At 40.9% G+C, this 20,778-nt stretch overlaps 2 protein-coding genes across 5 annotated transcripts in view; one reads left to right on the forward strand and one right to left on the reverse strand.

The window, feature by feature from the left end:
* Positions 1 to 732: 732 nt before the first annotated feature.
* Positions 733 to 1,719, reverse strand: LOC129728186 (uncharacterized). Its single transcript, XM_055686602.1, has one exon. It carries the CDS (start codon positions 1,717 to 1,719, stop codon positions 733 to 735), a length of 987 nt encoding a protein of 328 aa, XP_055542577.1.
* A 672-nt stretch (positions 1,720 to 2,391) lies between these two features.
* LOC129730945 (synaptotagmin 1-like) overlaps positions 2,392 to 20,778 on the forward strand; it is a 101,749-nt gene continuing 83,362 nt past the window's right edge. For 2 of the 4 annotated variants that reach the window (XM_055690613.1, XM_055690615.1), the window contains exons 1-2: positions 2,392 to 2,787; positions 3,157 to 3,317. In XM_055690613.1, coding sequence (XP_055546588.1) covers positions 3,179 to 3,317 — 139 coding nt within the window. In that variant the 5' untranslated portion in view covers positions 2,392 to 2,787; positions 3,157 to 3,178. Of the gene's footprint in view, positions 2,788 to 3,139; positions 3,318 to 20,778 lie in introns of those variants that run through there. The other 2 variants (XM_055690616.1, XM_055690614.1) reach the window with 2 other exon arrangements.

The raw sequence follows: 20,778 nt of genomic DNA on the forward strand, positions 1-20,778 counted from the left end.
GAAGAGAGTATTGGGGGATCATCCTCATTCATTAATGGATTGTCGGCGGTGGTGATGTACATTGATTCCCATGCGTTTAGGTTCGATGTTTTTCGTACATTTTTTAATAATTTTGCATTTTCCCAGTCGATGGCATGGTTTTGGGATATGGTGTGTGCTGCCACGCTCGATTCATTAGCCCGATCGTTGTCAACTGCATTCTTATGCTCTCGCAGTCGCACTTTTAATTTCCGTCGTGTTTGGCCAATGTAAACCGCGGAGCAGTTTTTGCAGGGGATTTGGTAGACACCTGATTTTTTATCCGGGGGTACTTTGTCTTTTGAATTGCACAACAGATCTTTCAAGGTGTTTTCACTTTTGTAAACAGCATAGAAATCATGTTTCTGTAGTACGGATTGGACGGGATTGGTTATTTTTGGGTAAAATGGAAGACTGATTCTATGCTGTTCTTCTTTTTCCGGTTTTAGTGTTGTGCAATTTAGCCTGTGTTTTTTCCGTTGATGTTTTCGGAGAATTTTGTTTACAAAGTCTTTGTCATACCCATTCAACTCAGCAGCTTTATGTATCCTGTTTCTCTCGGTTTCAAAATCTTTTCTGTCCATCGGTATGTTGTATAGGCGGTGTGCCATAGAATGGAATGCTGCTTGCTTCTGGGCGCCGTAATGGTTAGAGTCGGATGTTATGTATCTGTCTGTGGCTGTTGGTTTTCGGTATATTGAGAATTTCAGTGTGTTATCTCCGTTTCTCTTTATCGTCAGATCCAAGAATGGCAGTGACCCATCGGTTCTCTACCGTAAACTTTATCGTTCTGTGACGGGAGTTCAACAACTCGAGTGTTTGTATAAGATAGCGTTCTTTCACGACTGCAAAAATATCGTCCACATAGCGTTTCCACACTCGAGGGAAGTATTTCTCGGTCGATAGTGCCACCTCAAAGTCACTCATAAAAAGGTCTGCCAAAAGTGGGGATAACTTGTTGCCCATACTGAGCCCAAATACTTGCCTGTAAAACCTCCCCCTGAACGAAAAGAAGTTTTGGTTCATACAGGTTTCGGTAATCAGCAGGTATGCTTCGATGTGATTGGGTGGTGCTTTCTTGCGTTCTAGGTGTCTGCGCAAGCTGTTCAATGCATCAGTCACTGGTACGCTGGGGAACAGAGCAGTGACATCAAATGAAACTAGAGCTTCACCTCTTCTTATCTCTACATCTTTAAGATAATCCACCAGTTCTACGGAGTTTTTAACGCTCATACCATGTGTTACGGGGTAATTTTTCATTTCGTCCACCACCCATGCAGCCATTTTTTCCGTCGGTGTGCAAATGTTTGACGATATAGGACGCATCGCCAGTGGACTTTTATGGATTTTTGGCAGGCAATACAAGGACGCAACTTTCGGGTTGGGGACATGAAACTTACGTTCTAATTTATCCTCTCCCATCAGACGCGCAACCTTTTGCCGAACAGTGTTAGCTTCTTCTGTCATTGTATTGAGTGGATTTTTGGGTTTCCCGTTTTTAAACTTGTACTCTTCGTACGGGCCAGCAGCGATCATATCTAAAACGCGAGCATCGTAATCTTGTTTATCCATGATCACCACTGCATTCACCTTATCGGCACGAGAGTATACAACATCACGGGCCTTAAGCTGGCGTATTGTACACCATGCATCAAAACTCAGCTGTTTATCGTTCTTCTGTGCGTGTGTTACATTCGACATACAACGTTCAACATCATGACGAATTGCTGATTTAGATGCGAAACTGTTGTACTGAATGGCACTTTCAATATTGTTTACTGTATCGGCAACAGGGGGGCACGAAGGGGAAACAGCAAAATTCAATCCCTTGTTCAACAACTCCAACTCCGGCTGTGTGAGTTGGGTGGACCACCAGTTGGGGTCCACCAGACATACCCAAACCGTAAAAGCAATAAAAGTCAAATCCCCTCTAATGACGATGACATTTGCACCTACATAGATAACTGTCAAACACGGTGTTGTCGTCTTTCATCGGGCGCTTTCATTCATGCTTTCAGCTTACTCTGAGCATTTACCTCTCAATTCACTCCTCTCTTCTCTTGTTTGCTTCCCAGCACGGCTAGAAAAGCTCTTTCGTCTATTTTTGACAACATTTTCCTGCCTTACGCTCAAACTCTGCCCCCCATCCCAACCCAACATGACAAATGTCAAAAATGTTCAAAATTTGGAGCGAGCTTTGCTACACGCATGGAAACTGTTGTCGATTCCGAAAGCTCACCCTCTCTTTCGCTCTACCCGTCCATTGCCCACACGCCCACCCGGCCCGCATTGGCACAGTGCACGAAACGCTCCTTCCCATCTTCCATGAGGGCTGCTGAGAGCTGCGCATGCTTTGGCTCCTGTCGCTTCCTACAATCGCGACGACCGACTCCGGCTGTGAGGACCGTTCCGTTTCGCTCGCTCGTTCCTCGATCGATTTTCCCACTCACTTGAAAAAGCTACCATCTTGGTGAACGGTGTGAAAATTTTCCTGCTCGCCGAATTGGATTTTCCCCGGATTGGGCTGCAGCGTTCAGCTTGAAATTGCGTTCGAAAGTGTAGAAAAGTGTGAGCCCGACAGCGCTATTGTGTCAGAAAAACCCGAAAACCCAAGATCGAAGATGAATTGCCCTGGCAGTTGTTGTTGAGGTGGATTTTTTTCGTGTTTTCTCCAAGTGGATAGGATAGTAAGCAGAAAATTTACAGTGGGTGACCACGGGCAGTTCTATTCTGTTTCCAGCGAAAATCTTCGCAGCAGCAGCTAACTTGGTACGGGACTAGTTTTATTTCGTAATACATGCTAGTGTGGTGAAAAATGGAAGGTTTTTTTCCGTTCAGTTTGGTTGGTTGAAATGATGGAAAAATTGGCTACCGTGTGCAATCACAGTAGGCGCATTTCGTTCCCATATAGGTCATCTAATTAATTGACGGAAATTGAAAGGGCAATCGCAGAAGTAGCTTTTTTTCCTCTAACCAAGCAAGCGTGGCAAGTTGGTCGGTGGGTGGTGAAGCGGAGAAGTAGAGTAGAGTGGAAAAAGGCTTTTGATTTTTCCGATTTCAGTGTCGTCAGGATAAATTCGTGGAAAAAATCTCTCCTTATAATTGTTTCATGTGACTCTGTGTGTGCTTTCTGTGTAGCCAACGAAGAAGAAAAACCAACATGGCTCCGGGAATATGGAAGAGAGAGGCCGAACCCAATGCCGAGACAGCGGAGCTGCCAGACGCTGTGACCACCTTGGGGACAAGAATCTTCGGAAAGAAGCATCCCCATACAACGACGGTCTCGGAGCTAGAAACAGGTAAGTTTGGAAGGAGGAGGGGGTAAGGGGAGGTACTAACAAAAAGGGTAAAATCCTAAGTGTAGAAAAGTGTGTGGCTATTTCCTTCTACCCGTGCAGGAATGTGACCTCTTGTCGATAATCGAGACCTGCTGCGATGTGAAAAGCTTCGCTTGAGATTTCAAATATTAAGTCCATAAAGCAACCCATTGATTTTCGGTTGCTCGCCAGTGCCACCTGTGTAGGTTGCTGTTTGCTACAACAATCACACAAAAGCAAGCTAACGAATGACGGTGTTATGTAATTTCGTTTACTTTTACGTTCCACTTTCATGTGCCCTAGGGCAGGGATCGAAAGGAAAGAAACGAATGACGGCTGAAAAACCACATGCACGTCAAAGGAACGAGTATGGAAAGAATTCGATGCACGCCTCTGTTTGCTTCTTGCCACGCCAGTAGCACAAGGATATTCTCACGTGGCCCGTTGTTGGAGTGCGCGAAACATGCAAGCCACTTTAAGATGTTGCCATGCTTCTGACCTTTTCATTTATTCTGCTCCCAGTTGGCTGGTTTCGAAATGTCATTGGAAATTTTTGACCACTTACGCACTTTTTATTGTTGTTGTTGTCGATCAAGGTAGGCGAAGAGTGTCAATCTTTACTTTTGAAGAGCCTTCCTTGGTCTTTTTTTTTTGCTCGAAGTCATGGCCACCTCAGCAAAGGGAAACTCGATTATCACAATCATTCTTAATTTATTTGTATTTCGGTTTCCGTCACAATACCATCTCGTTGGATGCTCAGTGACGTACATCCACATTTAATCGATTTTCCTTTGTCACATTGCCTAAGTATGGAAAATTTGTCTTTCACAAGCGCCGCACAGTGGGACGGTGTCTTCGGGATAATTGTCACCCAAAATTCTATCGAGAAAACTCCAATAACGTCTTCGCTCTTTTGTTAATCAGTCCCACTGTGAGTCGTCTCTTGTGAGTAATACAGTCTGTAATTGTACATCAATTAGCAGACGAAATGACAACGGTTCGCTCAGATAAACTTGTTGAAAATGATGGTGAAACCATCGTTAACATGATGATATTTTTTCTTGTGTGTGTATTATTTTTTTGTGTATTTACTGAACGGGTGTCTGAAAAAGTATCTACTTTTTTTTAAACCGGCTTGAATTCTCTTGATGAAAATTGAGGGCTATTCTGGAGTATGCTGGCTTGCTAATAAATATTTAATGTTGGTATTTTTAGTTCTGGTAACATATATAGCAGGGCATTTTCCATGAAGGTAATACCAAAGGAGAAAGATAAAAATCGTTCTCGCTACTCGCTAAAGCTCCAATTGATAATCTTACGAAAAATTTGACTTTCCCCAAATAGTACGTAAGTTTTTCCCACAAACGATAAAAGTATAAAAACATAAATAACAGACGTTTTCGGAAATTTTTTTTTATCAAATGAACTTCGTACTTACATATATTAGGTCACCTCAAGAACGCCAACGCTAACAATTTAAAAAAGATAGAAAGAACTGAAAAATAATATTATTATTACAGAATTTAAACGTTGATATTAAAGTCAAGTAACATTGAACAAAAATATGCAGATATAATTTAGTTGGCATGGCATTGGTAGCAGTTCTCTCAGAGTCAAATAAAACTTCGTAGATGTATACTGCCGGTAACCGCAAGTCAGTCCCATCTGTAATTTTGCAGGTTTTGAGTTAGAATCGGATTTTGGCCTATCATTGAGTGTATTTTCAGATGTACCGATTAAAAATAGTGGTTTGTTCAACAAAAGTGAAATCAATACCAAGTCGAATTGTCCCATTATGAAAAGTAACCGCAAGTCAGTCCCAGAGGAAAAAAACGAAAGTCAGTTCCAATTTAAAAAAATAAAATGGATGGGGGTGGAGAAGAGAAGTTCGATATGACCGTTTATATGAAAATAAATTATCTAGTAATAATTATCAATTATTGGGATTATTTTTTGGTTTGAAATGGTGATGAATTTATGTGCAGCAATTTCCTGCTAATATGAGTTCAAGTCCATTTTCTTGGTCTATCCGGAAAATTTTCAGTATCGAAAAAGCTTCCATCAGAATCCAGGAAATCGTTCCAAGATATCGCCAAAGGTGATGCTCGAACCTCCAACGGGTTTTGATTATCTTGAAATTTGTTGTCGGATGAACCAACTGCAGTCCCGGTTGCAGTTTCTTCATCTGAATCCTCACCGGATGAGCTTTTATCGGTTCCGTACATCATGAGGTTTTCCAACATCGACATTTTTGGAACTGTTCACATGAACATACACTTCCGATCTGCCAAGGATTGACGGATTCCCACGACAACGAATAGCAAGACGTTGACAAGCACTATATGTAGCATCAACATGGCAGTGTGACTGACTTGCGGTTACTTTTCTCTTCGATGTAGAATGTAACGGCAAGTCAGTCACACTCAAGGTTTTTATCATTAAATCAATGATTTCAGTGGTTTTTACAACGCAATAAGTGCAGGCTAGTATGCAAACTATATTTTAGCATAAATATTGTCAAAATATTTCATGTTAAACAAGTGATAACGAGCGGGAATAAAATATCTTTCGAAGCTGTTTTCTCGATTTCATATTTTTACAGATGGGACTGACTTGCGGTTACCGGCAGTATACTGCCGCTCATAGCAAGTCCGTCCCATTTGCGTTTTGGTGCTGATGAGAAAACAGCAATTAAAAATCGTAACACTTTAGGTGAAATTTTGCACTCAAAAGCTTTTTCAATCAAGACCATCAACAGAATTTAGTACTGCAATGACAATCTAACACTTTTGCATCATAAAACTTGTATAAACACCGAAACTTTATCAAAATTTGTTGAAAATCATAAGCTGGGACTCACATGCGATTACTTTTACGGTACGTAGCCAGAATGATAGCAAGTCAGTCCCATAGCCAGCTACGACCGGTGATGAAAAACAAACTACTGCAAATCGATGGCGGTGCTATAGCTTGCGTTTGGAATGAATCCATCGATGGTCAATTCATAAATGACCTTCTCTCGAGCTTCATTAAACAAGTTTTTTGTGAGAAGCATAACACAATGTACCAACTGCGCCGCTCAAAATAAAATTAGATTTTGTTTTTACATTTGATACTACTGATAAATTCAAAATCAATTTAGGTGTAGGAACTTGTTCTAAATTTTCCTGAGAGCGGTCACACGTTCGTGACGGCGGACAGCTTTCACGTAGCAGTGGAAGCAAATATGAAAGAACACCTATAGCTTAGGAAAATGTTTGCTCCGTTAAAAAACAGCTAAGTAGCGTACCGAAGTACTTAATATGACTGAGAAATACTTCAAAACGAAATTCACGACAATAATTGAACAATTCTTGCCCACGTCTTTACATAAAATACGGATAAAATACGAAAAGTAGTATTCACTAAAGAATGCTTTAACTAACAATACAGTGACACACCAAAAGCGTTCACTGTCAATAAACAACAGCTGAAAGAAGCTACTGGTGGAAACTTTGTCTTGAAGAAAAAATTGTACTATCAGCTAGAGCCACACGATGTAGAACGCGTAAAATTTAATCAAACCTCCTATCGAATATCACTTGGTACATCCAATTCTAAACCTGAAGACCATAAGTTGTGGTAAATATCACATTTTTCATAATCATTATTGTCTGTGGGATTAAATTGCGAAGATTTTTGCAATGGAACCGACTTGCGATCACTTTTGCTATGGGACAAACCGACTTGCTATTTTTTCACAGTTCCTCAGAACAAAGTATTCAAAAATATTTGTTTTATCGAAAGTAGATATAAAAAGGAATTGATTCCATAAATAAACTCAAAATTGACAAAAATGCAATTGGGACGGACTTGCCATGAGCGGCAGTATAGGTCTTACTAAACTAATTAGCTTGGCATAATTCTTTTTCAGAAAATTTAGTTGAGCCAACGTTTGAAAATATTTTTTAGATTTTTTTCTTTCGAATCGATGTACCTAAATAATAGTGAGGGCTATAAGATAAACATTTCAGTTGTCTAAAACTCTTCTGAACTAATAAGGAATAACGGTGTTCTAACAAAAACTTTTTCATGTCCAATAATGTTAAAGGTGTTTGCTGCTAAACGACCATGCATCTCCATCAAAAACAGTATCAAGTAGTGTGATGAAAATTTAGACAATTTATTAATAGCTCATTGTTAAGTTTTCTCTAGCTCTCGCAATTTTTATGATACATCGATTTATTTTTAATAGTTAACAAAAACTGCCCTTTTTTATTTAAACAAAGTATTTGCATACTAATTGCTCAATTTAGTATGGCTTATACTAGCGTTCCAAGCATAACAGTTCCAGCACCCAACGGCACTATACACCTATAAAGTTTCATGGAATTCTGAAAGAGAGTTCAGTTGGTGTGGACAAAAGTTGGAAAACCAGTAAGCTAGACCTCTAAGGTTTGTTATAAAAATAAGGTTCGAAAGTTGCAGTTACGCATACAACTGACCCATCGAAAGATCCAAAGCTACCGTAAAAAAGAACAATTTTCGAATATATTCCCAGTTTTTTTCTAAACAGCTTTCAAGTGGTCAAATAGAATGCAAATGCTCGAAAGATACTCAAAGTTGGGTTTGTGACATTATTTAACACTCTGACGGTATGTTATTATGTTACGTTACATAACACCATGGTGTGACGTAACGCTGTGATGTTATGCAACGCTGTGACGTTACATAGCGTACATTATGTAACACTGTTACTTAGCAATCTACACGGTAGTTTTGTATTTTCCGGTGTCCCACCTATTGATCACCTTGAATCATACCTCGATCAAATCAGAAAATCGGGAAGATCTAGAATTACTTCTGAAAACTGATCTCTTTTACTCCGCATCTTATGAAGTCCTCCCGGTGGTCACCTTGGACCATATTTCGGTCAAAAGATTATTTTCCTTAGAGTTGACCTTGCAGAAATAGTTTCGAAAAAACTGGGAAGCTCTATGACCACTTTTTTAAATTGCCCACTTATACGGTAGGGTATCTGGTGGCCACTTTAGCACAGATCCCGATGAAAGACCATCTTACGTCTGGTTGATCGTGAAAGAGTGGTTTAGAAACAAACGGAGAGCTCCAGGATAATCCGATTATGATACGTACCACTTTTGTTCTCAACGTTTTCATTATTTCCCATAGAACAAAAGTGGTACATGTTTTTCCATTAAAGTTTGTGCAAGTTTCCCAACCAAATCTTGTTCTGTTTCCAGGCACCGTATTGTTGGAAAAAATGTTAAAAATCATTTACTTTTCGAGTGTTTTCGTTTATTGCGTTTGCTTAAAAACTTATGGCACATGTACCACTTTTACTCTCAACGGCTTATCTATCTATCTATTTATAAAAATAAGAAGTTTTGTATGTATGTATGTATGTATGTATGTTCCAGCATAACTCTTGAATGCCTAAATTAATTTCCACCAAACTTGGCATACGTATTCTTTGTACAAAGGAAGTGGTCATAGAAATATTGGATAGGGGGAGGGGTCACCCTTAAAGAAGGAGTGGGTCAAAAGTCATAAATTTTCATACATGATGGAAACCTTCCAATAGAATTTGATGATTTTCGGGTTTTTGGTCATATTTGGAGGCCAGAAGTTGGTGTCCAGAGACCGAAACATGATGTTCGATGCCATTTTCAATCCAAGATGGCGACTTCCGGTTTCTGGGAAGCCATTTAAAACTGTAGAAAACGCTCACAAACCCCCCAATATTGGTATTTTTGGAACAAAATAAAAAATATGTTTGGAAAAATTGCGGAAGCTCAAAAATTACCCAATTAAAATATGGTTAAGAGCATCGATAAAATAAGATAAGAGCTGAGCAATTCTCGCTGAAACCGTCCCACTGGTGACTTGAGGTCTTTCAAAAAGGATATTTTTATGTCTAAATGATTGAAAGTAGCGAAAAAATGAGAAAACCACTTTTTTTTTTTTTTTTTTTCTTCACATAACATTTATTTGACACGGCACAAATACAATTTAATGTTTAACGGCGCCAATTATATCTGATGACTTAAAAACTAAAGCAAATTTTTTATCCTCGCTGCCGACTACGAGCTGAAATTAAGTCTAACTTAAAACTAGCATGGGATTTCCAATCAGTGTTTTGTTGTTCAATGGTCGTCTGATAATCGTCGAATGGCATGTATGGATTCGTTCTGCTGAGCCACGATGTCTTGAGTTGGGACAGAGGCTCGTAGTCCTTGGGTCCTGGTTCTGTTGTGCGGGGTCTGGTTGCTGGTTTTGTGCTTAAGGTTCAAACGTGTTCTTGTCGTTTTGTTGGGTGTAGACGGAGGGGAACGGGACTAGACTGGGGCGTGGATGGATTTCAGGAAAACGTATATAAGGGACATGTAGGATAGGTCACGGCTCGCCAAGACATCACGAACAGGAACAGCCGGCTGTCTACCCTCGGCCTGCAGGGAAGCTATTAATTTAGACCTGGCGTCACGGTGTACAGGGCATGACCAAACCACATGCTCTATGTCGTGATAACCTTCACCACAGGCACAGATACCACTTTCCCCGAGCCCAACACGACGGAGGAGCGCGTCAAATCTATAGTGATTGGACATAAGCCGGGACATCACGCAAATGAAATCCCGACCTACATCCAACCCCTTGAACCACGGGTTCGTCGATACTTTGGGGATTATGGAATGTAACCACCTTCCCAATTCCCCTCTGGTCCAAGCATTTTGCCAACTGATGATCGTATTCTGACGTACAAGTGCGAAAAATTCATTAAAGGCAATTGGTCTTTCATAAATATCACCGTTTGTTGCGCCCACCTTAGCCAAAGAGTCCGCTTTCTCATTACCCGGTATCGAGCAGTGAGAAGGGACCCACGCTAAGGTAATCTGAGTAGATTTTTCGGATAAAGCACTCAGATGTTCCCGTATTTTCCCCAGGAAATACGGAGAGTGCTTAACATCTTTCATCGATCGGAGAGCCTCAATGGAACTGAGACTGTCCGTAAAGATGAAATAATGGTCCGTGGGCATTTTTTCGATAATCCCTAGGGTGTACTGAATTGCAGCTAATTCTGCGACGTAAACAGAAGCAGGATTATCGAGCTTATGGGAGACGGTTAAATTGTTATTGAAGATACCGAAGCCAGTGGACCCATCAAGAAGTGATCCGTCAGTGTAGTACATATTGTCGCAGTTGATGTTTCGATATTTATTGGAAAAAATTTTAGGGATCTGCTGCACGCGTAAATGATCCGGGATTCCACGAGTTTCTTCTATCATGGATGTATCGAAAAACACAGTAGAATCAGAAGTATTTGATAAGTCGACACGATTTGGAATATTCGAAGAAGGGTTAATATTTTGGGACATGTGATTGAAATACAATGTCATAAAACGGGTTTGAGAATTAAGTTCGATTAACCTTTCAAAATTTTCAATCACGGGACGGTTCAAGACCTCACATTTGATTAGAATACGAGAAGACAGGCTCCAGAAGCGGTTTTTCAATGGTAGTACTCCAGCTAAAACCTCCAAACTCATCGTATGGGTCGACTGCATGCAACCTAAGGCGATACGCAAACAACGATATTGTATTCGCTCCAGTTTGATCAAATGTGTGTTTGCTGCGGAGCGGAAGCAGAAACACCCGTATTCAATAACAGACAATATCGTTGTTTGGTAAAGCCTTATAAGGTCTCCTGGATGGGCTCCCCACCATTGTCCGGTTATTGTACGAAGAAAATTCACTCTTTGTTGACATTTTTTCATCAGATACCTCACGTGACAACCCCAGGTGCCTTTAGAGTCGAACCAGACACCAAGATATTTGTGTACCAAAACCTGAGAAATCGTTTTACCCATTAATTGTGTTTGAAGCTGAGCAGGTTCATGCTTCCTAGAAAAAACTACTATCTCAGTCTTCTCCGGAGAGAATTCGATACCTAGCTGTAAAGCCCAAGCAGACAAATTGTCCAAGGTATCTTGCAATGGTCCTTGCAAATCGGCAGCTTTGGCTCCTGTAACAGAGATTACACTGTCGTCTGCAAGTTGTCTTATCGTGCATGAATTTGCCAGACATTCGTCGATGTCATTTACATAAAAGTTGTAAAGAAGGGGGCTTAAACATGAGCCCTGGGGAAGACCCATGTAGCTAATGCGAAAAGTTGCCAAATCGCCATGCGTAAAATGCATGTGCTTTTCGGACAACAAGTTGTGCAAAAAATTGTTCAAAATTGGAGAAAATCCTTGTCGGTGAAGTTTACCCGAAAGAATGTCAATAGAAACGGAATCAAAAGCCCCCTTAATGTCCAAGAACGCAGACGCCATTTGTTCTTTACGAGCATACGCCAGCTGAATATCTGTTGAAAGCAACGCAAGACAATCATTCGTCCCTTTGGCACGGCGGAAGCCAAATTGAGTTTCTGATAGTAGACCATTTGATTCGACCCAGTGGTCTAAACGACGGAGTATCATTTTTTCCATCAATTTCCGGATACAGGATAGCATTGCAATCGGCCTATAAGAGTTGTGATTAGAAGCTGGTTTCCCTGGTTTTTGGATGGCGATCACCTTCACTTGCCTCCAATCCTGCGGTACAATGTTTTGCTCCAGGAACTTATTGAACAAGTTCAACAAGCGCCTCTTGGCATTGCCGGGTAGATTCTTCAACAAGTTGAATTTGATTCTATCTAATCCAGGCGCGTTATTGTTACAGGACAGGAGGGCAACTGAAAATTCTGCCATCGTAAAAGGTGATTCTATCGCGTCGTGGCCCGGAGACGCATCGCGAACAATATTTTGCTCAGGAACAGAGTCCGGACATACTTTCCTGGCAAAATCAAATATCCACCTACTTGAAGACTCCTCGCTTTCGTTGACCGTTACGCGATTCCGCATTCTTCGGGCTGTGTTCCAAAGAGTGCTCATCGATGTCTCCCTCGACGTCTCGTTCACGAACCGACGCCAATATCCACGTTTCTTTGCTTTAGCCAAGCTTTTAAGCTTGGTATCAAGCTCCGAATACCGTAAATAGTCGCCAGGTATACCTCCCGTCTGGTAGGCCTTAAACGCGTCGGATCTTTGCGTGTAGACATCGGAGCACTCTTGGTCCCACCACGGAGTGGGAGGCCGTTCTTTGATCGTTACGCCGGGATATTTCTTCGTTTGGGCTTGCAACGCGGCGTCGAGAATCAAGCCCGCGAGGAGGTTGTATTCTTCAAGTGGTGAATGATGTTGAATCGACTCGACCGCTTTTGAAATCATTTCCTCGTATAACTTCCAATCGACATTTCGTGTGAGGTCATACGGAATGTCAATTGGTCGCATGCGAGTTGACCCGTTAGTAATTGAAATAAGAATAGGCAGATGGTCGCTACCGTGAGGATCGAGGATTACCTTCCATGTGCAATCCAACCGTAGCGACGTCGAACATAAGGATAGATCCAAAGCGCTTGGGCGCGCTGGAGGTTTCGGGATACGTGTCATTTCACCGTTGTTTAAAATAGTCATGTCGAAGTCATCGCAAAGGTTATAGATTAAAGAGGAGCGGTTATCATTGTATGGGGAACCCCAAGCCACGCCATGAGAGTTGAAGTCTCCCAAAATCAAACGTGGCGAGGGAAGAAGTTCTATTAAATCAAAGAGCAGCCGTTGCCCAACCTGTGCTCTGGGGGGAATATATATTGAGGCAATACAAAGCTCTTTACCTTGTATTGTCATTTGACATGCGACAACTTCGATGCCTGGAATCGAGGGGAGGTTAATACGATAGAAAGAATAGTACTTTTTAATCCCTAAAAGTACTCCTCCATATGGGGTGTCTCGATCAAGGCGAATAATATTAAAATCATGGAAGTTGAGATCAATATTTGAAGTAAGCCAAGTTTCACAAAGGGAAAATGCATCGCATTTGTTTTTATTTATCAAAACTTTAAACGAATCAATTTTTGGTAAAATACTTCTACAATTCCACTGTAAGACAGAGATAGAATCCTTCATATACGCAGTTGAATTAGGCATCGAAGGATACAATCGCTGCAAGGAGAGGCCATTGGGCAGTCAACTGCTTCAAAAATGATCTAACTGTTGGGAGGAATGCTGTAAGAAAAATTTTAATTGGATCGGGTACATTGAAAGTTTCAAAAATCCAGTCCACAATGTCAGAAAATTTCACTAATCCAGAGTTTGTTTCATCAACTGGGAGTGTAAAAGGAGCAACTGGGGTTTTAGATGTTCCTGGCAGTGCTGGGAACTCCTTCTGGGACTTTAAATTTGCCAGCCCAGGAGGAGTTTGCTTCGGTTTTTCCGCAGCACTGTTTGGTTTGTTTGTAACCTTCATTTCACTTTGAGAAATCTTAGGACCTTTTCTGGGAAGTTTAGGAGAGGAAACACTTTTCCTCTTTCTAGACTCCCCAGGATTGGCGTAAGATGCTCCCGCTGGTGAATCGTCAGAATCGGTTTCCTCAGAGGGCAACAGATCGAAGGGGTTCGAAGTAACGGGAGAAGTGGTAACGGTCTTCTTCAGCATGTCAGCGTAGGAACGCTTTGAACGCTCTTTGAGAGACCGTTTTATTTTATCCCTGCGCTGCATGTACACCGCACATGTCGAGAGCTCATGCAGATTTTCTCCGCAGTGAATACACTTTTCAGCGTTAACACTGCAAGAATCTTCCGCATGAGACTCCCCACACTTGCCACAACGTGCCTTATTGCAGCAGTAGGCAGCTGTATGGCCTAACTGCTTGCAATTCAGGCAGTTCATGACGCGGGGCACGTAGAGCCTCACAGGGAGACGAACCCGGTGGATCGAGACGTGGCTTGGTAGTGCAGACCCGGCGAACGTAACTCGAAACGAGTCTGACGGAGTGTATACTGTTTTGCCACCGATGATCGATGCTGACCGCAATTGCTTGCAGTCGAGCACCTTTACTTCGGGACACGTTTTGTTCTTAAAGCACCCTTTGGCACTTTGCAGTATACACTCGACGGACAGACTCGAATCGGTTATGACACCGTCGATCTCCACGTCTCGTGCGGGTATGTAAACGCGATACTCGCGTGTGAAGAGCTCAGAGCAAGCTATATCGTTGGCCTCTTTCAGGTTACCGACCACGACACGGAGCTTGTTAGGCCGGACCTTGGAAATTTCGGTCACGCCCTTGTACTCCTTCGTCAGGTCTTTAGAAATCTGCAAGAGGTTCAACTTTTTCGATTTCGGTCCTGCCTTTGGCCGAAAATAAACAGTATAGCTGCCCTGGGCTCCGTCTGGGTAAAGCCTGGGGCGAGGGGGGACTGAAGGATGAACAGGGGAGGGGGTAACAGAAGGGTCAGGGTCAGAGGGGTTCGGGGATGGTGGCGCGGGAGGCGAGGGATCTACATCCATCGCGCTATGTTTAGCGCACTAGCGCTGACAAGAACACGTACCTTTTTATTTCTCCCTTCCAGTAAGGTTGGTTGTCCGATCGTTCGAAGTAGCAGCCGTTACAGCCAGCAGCACCAATACAGCAGCACCAAACAGCCACCAGCAGCGAGCCAGGTGTGAGATCACTCCACACAGCGATACGACTTGCTGACACTGATGGCTTCTTCTTTTTCCTCGTTTGTGTCTCGTCCACTGCTGTAGCACAATCCAGCCAGCAGCCAAATCGGCTTACGCACCAGCTGGCAGTCACGATGCGAAACAGTTGCACAAAGGAACGACCTTGAACCCGGATTTATTTCACTCGACCAGGCAAACAATGCCAACACTTGTTCACACGTCTTTTGTTTTATACTCTATCGGACCGATCACCAAACACGTCCAGTACTGATGCGTGTTCGGCACAGAATGAGAAAACCACTTTGGTTAGTACATATTGATGAACCACTCGGGCACAAATCGGTTAAACGGTTTTTACAAAAATCGATTTTTGAGCAATTCTTGACCTTTTCATTGATTTATTTCTCTTGAATTTGTCACTTAACCCCCTGCAACCAACACATCGTTTACAAGAGGAATGATAGAGCTTTAATTTGAAGTAGAAAAAAATTAGCCGCCATCTTGGATCTCGCCGCCATCTTGGATTACATCAGAAAAATGTGTTTTTGAGCAAGTTCGCAACCACCGATTCTGAATTTGACATCACCATTGGAAAGCTGAGAAAAAATGCTTTAAGATACATTCAAAATATTAGGTGAGCATTGAGGTTATCTTGTCCTTCTGGTCAATTTTCAAAATCGACCTTCAAACAGTACAACGCATGACGTGCGGCCAATATCAAATCATGCTGAGTCTGTGGTGTATGTCTGTGTGTAATGTATATTAGGGGCCATCCATGTTCCACGTGGACAGATCTTTAAGTATTTTGTTACCCCCAACCCCCTTTCCCCTCCCCCATAACTTCTTATATAAATTCTCAAAATTTTGTATGAACCGTGGACATCACACAGACCCCCCTCCCCAAAGTTGTCCACGTAGAATGTGGATGTCCCAATGCCTGTGTGACTTTGGGTCTGTTCACAAATTACGTAAAGCAAAAAATCGTACTTTTGATCCCCTTTCACTGCATCACATTGTTCATTTCTTCACTCCCTCGCTCCTCCTTGATTGTAACGTAATTTGTGATTAAGCTTCTCTACGATTTTTTTGCTAGAACAAAGTTTGGTTCCCTGAATGGAGGACAGTTTTCGCGTGTTTAGTAATTAAACAAATTAATGTTAGATATTGTTTTTGCTACTGTTGTTTTCATGCATTAAACTACTATCAACAAACTTAGGTATGGTATACCTATACCTTGGTGGATGAATCAAGTATATCCCTAGTAATCTGGAAAAGATTTGCGTATGCCAGCGTAAATAAAGTAAGAGTAGAATCATAACTTTTTTGATCCCTAGCAAATTCTTATCGACGAAAAGGGTACGAAATTCAGCCAATTGATTAAAGGCTATTCAAAAATTACGGTGCGTGGGTGCACTTACTACCTGTGAACTAGGAATACTGACTGTCCACATCATACGCACACCACAGGCTCAGTATATTACGTTGGTTTGATATTGGTCGCGCGTCATGCGTTGTACTGTTTGAAGCTCGGTTTTGAAAATTGACCAGAATGACAAGATAACCTCAATGCTCACCTAATATTTTGAATGTATCTTAAAGCATTTTTTCTCAGCTTTCCAATGGTGATGTCAAATTCAGAATCGGTGGTTGCAAACTTGCTCAAAAACACATTTTTCTGATGTTATCCAAGATGGCGGCGAGATCCAAGATGGCGGCTAATTTTTTTCTACTTCAAATTAAAGCTCTATCATTCCTTTTGTAAACGATGTGTTGGTTGCAGGGGGTTCAATGACAAATTCAAGAGAAATAAATCAATAAAAAGGTCAAGAATTGCTCAGAAAGCAATTTTTGTGAAAACCGTTTAACCGATTTGTGCCCGAGTGGTCCATCAATATGAACTAACCAAAGTGGTTTTCTCATTTTTTCGCTACTTTCAATCATTTAGACATAAAAATATCCTTTTTGAAAGACCTCATGTCACCAGTGGGACGGTTTTAGCGAGAATTGCTCAGCTCCTAAAATCCAGCTAGGGGAAGCGCACCAGTTATGGCAATAGTTTGCACGATGTTACAGTGTTTTGAATATTTCGGTTGTAAAAATTTGGATAATTTTTTGTACAGGGTGTTCATCGTAAGGTAATAACAATTGTAATTCATAATATAATTAGAAACTGAAAATTTCAATATAGTTTAATGATGAAATGCCGCAGAAAAAACTTTTACACCGAGTCCCAGTTATGGACATAATGTTCTTTTGTTCGCCATAGGAATGTACCAGTTATAGTCATATCGAAAAAAAACATTAAATTGAGTTTATATTTCCGTCACGTACAATTTTACCAGATAATGATCTGCAAAAATTGATCATACTCAAAGGGGTGGCTTATAAACCACGATAGTTGTTTAAAAAAAACACGAACCGTCGACCACTCGTATGCCAGATGTATTGCTATATCAAATGGGCGGCGAGCGACCAGACCGAACCAAGCGCCATTTTTTTTAAAATTGAGTTTTTCACACTAGTGGATGTTAAAACTGATAATTCATCCTTCATAAAAAAAACGAAATCATTTGAAGGGTTCATAAAGGTACTATAACTTAATTTCTCTGCAGCATCTTGCAGGAAGCATATGGGGAGGTTAAACTTTGATCACCGAATACTCGAAATATTGTTTTTGGCGCTTGGTTCGGTCTGGTCGCACGCCGACCAAATTGAAACAATGAAACATGAACGTTGGTCTGACTTCTCATCTCATTAGAAGTCTAAGTTCTTTTGAATGCCCCCTAAAAGTTATGTTTATACTAAGCCGCCAATCAATTTGGTCCCAAACAAGAAACCACAGGAAATCACAATCCCGACGAAGCTGACACTCAAGGATTAAAATTTATTGATACATATCGAAAGTTATACAAAATCTAATAACAAGAATTGATTACAAAACTCTGGGTTTAGTTTTTCGTTTCGATTTTGAAGCTTGCTGTTTTTCTGCTTTCCTACGTTCACGTTCTTCTGTTTTGGCCTTTTTCATTTCCTCGCGTTTCAATTTCATCGTCACGCGCTCTTGAGCTTTTTGTTTTCTTCGATCTTCTATAACCTTCTTCTCATTCTCCGTTTCCCGTATTTCGTCAAGTCTTTCTTTTGCTGTGAGAACAGGGAAAAATCGCTTTGAATAGTTACGGTGCTTTGCGACGCGGCGCGGAGTTGGTGGCAGTTTTAAAAAATTTGACAATCGTCGAGCATGCCCCAGCTTTGGCTTGCTGCCTGCTTCTTTTAGAATGCTGTCTGCTGGATTCAAAAGCAAAGTTTCAAGAACTGCGGTGGGTTCGCAGATTGGTGGAATTTCTTGTACAATTCTTAAAGAAGTTGTTGTTCTCGAATCTGTAAAATTCATAATTTTGTCGTCTGAAATGGGAATGGGAATAGGTCATGGAAAAAGAAAACTTTAAGTGAATAACTAGGTAACTAACTCACATGGTATACTTTTCCCGTCTTCTACTGACATACTTGTTTCGGGATCAAACTGGGTAGAGTTGTTGATTACATTGACCATCAAATGATCGCTTTTTTCTATTTCAGCTGGAACTTCAATTAACAGACCACCATTATCTGCAAGCAAATTATTTTTTTTTTGTAATATGTATTGGCATACGAAAATATTTGTAATCATGATACCGGAAGTATTTCCATTCGGCAGATCGTTTACAACCGCAGATTCTGTAATGAGTGGACAACAGAGAACATTGTCCGAGTTTTCCGTCTCAGGTAGAGAACAATCAGTCAGTTCAATAATAATTGGATTTTCATGACATTGGTTCTCACCTCGTAGACGTTGCGAGAACCGGTCCGTGCTATGACCTCCTTGGACTTGGGATGTAGGTAAAAGGATGTCTCATCTCCATTCCATACTCTATTAGGAAAGCTCAATATATGGAGCAAATCATTTTTCGTGAGAAAGCTTCTGGTAAAACCAAACCAACCACGAAGATCCTCCTCGGACACTCGCGCGCTTGCTGATGTTATAGCCTCCGGTGTGCGCAATGGAAAACCTGGATTTCGGCGCATGAATGACGCGAACCATTTACGTCCTTAACACAACATAAATTTATTTTCGGTGTCGGTAAAATCGGTACAATGTTACTCACCAGGGCAATTGTTTTTGAATGGCGTGCCTCGTGGGTTTTCCGTCAAAAAATCTGTTACTTTAAAAATTAGTGTCCTTCGTGAAACTGGGATTCCGCGTTCTTGCATGGCAATGAGCCAGTCAGCTATTTGCTGCTCCTCCTTACCGGTAAACACTGTTCGAGGCCCCGTAGCTTTTTTCCTTTGCCACCGATCACTCATTCGGTATCGAACCGTGGACATTGGAATCTTAAACATTTTGCAAGCCGCATAAACAGTCTTTTTTCCGCTTTTTATATATTGTATGCATGTCTCAAGCATTTCTTCAGAATATTGACCAACTTGGTATGCAATATTCTCACGCTGCTTTGACGCCATTCTGAAAATTCAAACGCTTATTGCAGCTTTTACAACTAATATTTTAGGTAGTTACTAACCTGGAATGATAATACTATCGCTAAATCAAGCAGAAATCACTAAGAATACTCCGAAAAAACGTTTGCTGATGGTTTGTTTATTTTCGTTTTGATATGGCGATAACTGGTGTTTCCCACGCGTGCTATGATCCATTCGCATGTTGCCAAATGGGGAACTTCAAATTATTTCGTACCGATTATGGCAATACTGATAAAATGTGTAGTTCGATTAAAAAAGACAACAATTCAATTGTTTATATGGGCGGATAATTCAATTTTAATGCCAAATACGTTATTTTAAAACTTATATTGTTATCAACCTGTTCCTAACAGCGATTTCAAATTAGCATGTCCACTAGTAAAATGATAAGAACTCGTATGAAATGGAAGTAGGTCTTAAAAACCTCAATTTTCTTGCTAAATAATAATGAATATTAATGATTAATGATTGGTTATCATAAATTTTATAGCATTGTTCATGTTTCGTAATTTTTTTCTATATTAAATATTCAATGTCTTCCAATTTTCAATTTTTTGAGCAGTATAGCCATAACTGGTGCCATTGCTATAACTGGCGCTCCTACCCTATTCATTCAAAAAAAAGTTTTGTATGTATGTATGTATGTTCCAACATAACTCTCGAATGACTGTACCGATTTCAACCAAACTTGGCATATGTGTTCCTTGTACAGAGGAAGTGGTCATAGAAATATTGGGGAGAGGAAGGAGCAACCCCCAAAGGAGTTTTTTCATGCATTATGGGAACTTTCTGAATGAATACGATAGTTTTTAGGCCTTTGGTCATGTCCAGAGACCATAATTTGATTTCCAGAGACCGGAACATGATGTCGAAAAGAAAAAGGGGCTGCTTTCAAATAAGAATATAAGAATATTATAAGAAAGTCAGGTCTTTTAGTGCCCTATGGGAACTTTTTGAAAAGGTACGATAACTTTCATGCCCTTGGTCGGTAATGGCAAGAAGTTGATGTATAGGGACCGGGATATGATGTCCGATGTTTTTCTAAAACAAAAATGGCAACTTTTGGTTTCTGGGAAGCTGTATACAACTGTAGAAAACGTTTACAAACCTTCAAACATTGGTATTTCCGGAACCAGGATGACCTTTAGAAACCAGAAATAGAAGTCCAACGACATTTTTCAAATTCATTATGGCGACTTCCGGTTTCAGAATTTTGTGAAAAACGAATGTATGCTCTGCAATATGTATATTTTCGATATCAAGATAACGTCCAGAATCTAAACATTCATGCCCGGCGCAAATTTTAAATCGTACATGGCGGATTACATTTTTTGGAAAGGTTACTAGAATACAGAAGAAGGCTTGGACGTAATATTGAAACGTAGTT

This window comes from Wyeomyia smithii, chromosome 3 (genome assembly GCF_029784165.1).
Source record: "Wyeomyia smithii strain HCP4-BCI-WySm-NY-G18 chromosome 3, ASM2978416v1, whole genome shotgun sequence".
NCBI lineage: Eukaryota > Metazoa > Arthropoda > Insecta > Diptera > Culicidae > Wyeomyia > Wyeomyia smithii.

What these genes read in the sequence shown, in the direction of transcription:
- LOC129728186 (XM_055686602.1), bottom strand. Translation starts at nt 1,719, where the DNA reads ATGTCGAATGTAACACACGCACAGAAGAACGATAAACAGCTGAGTTTT.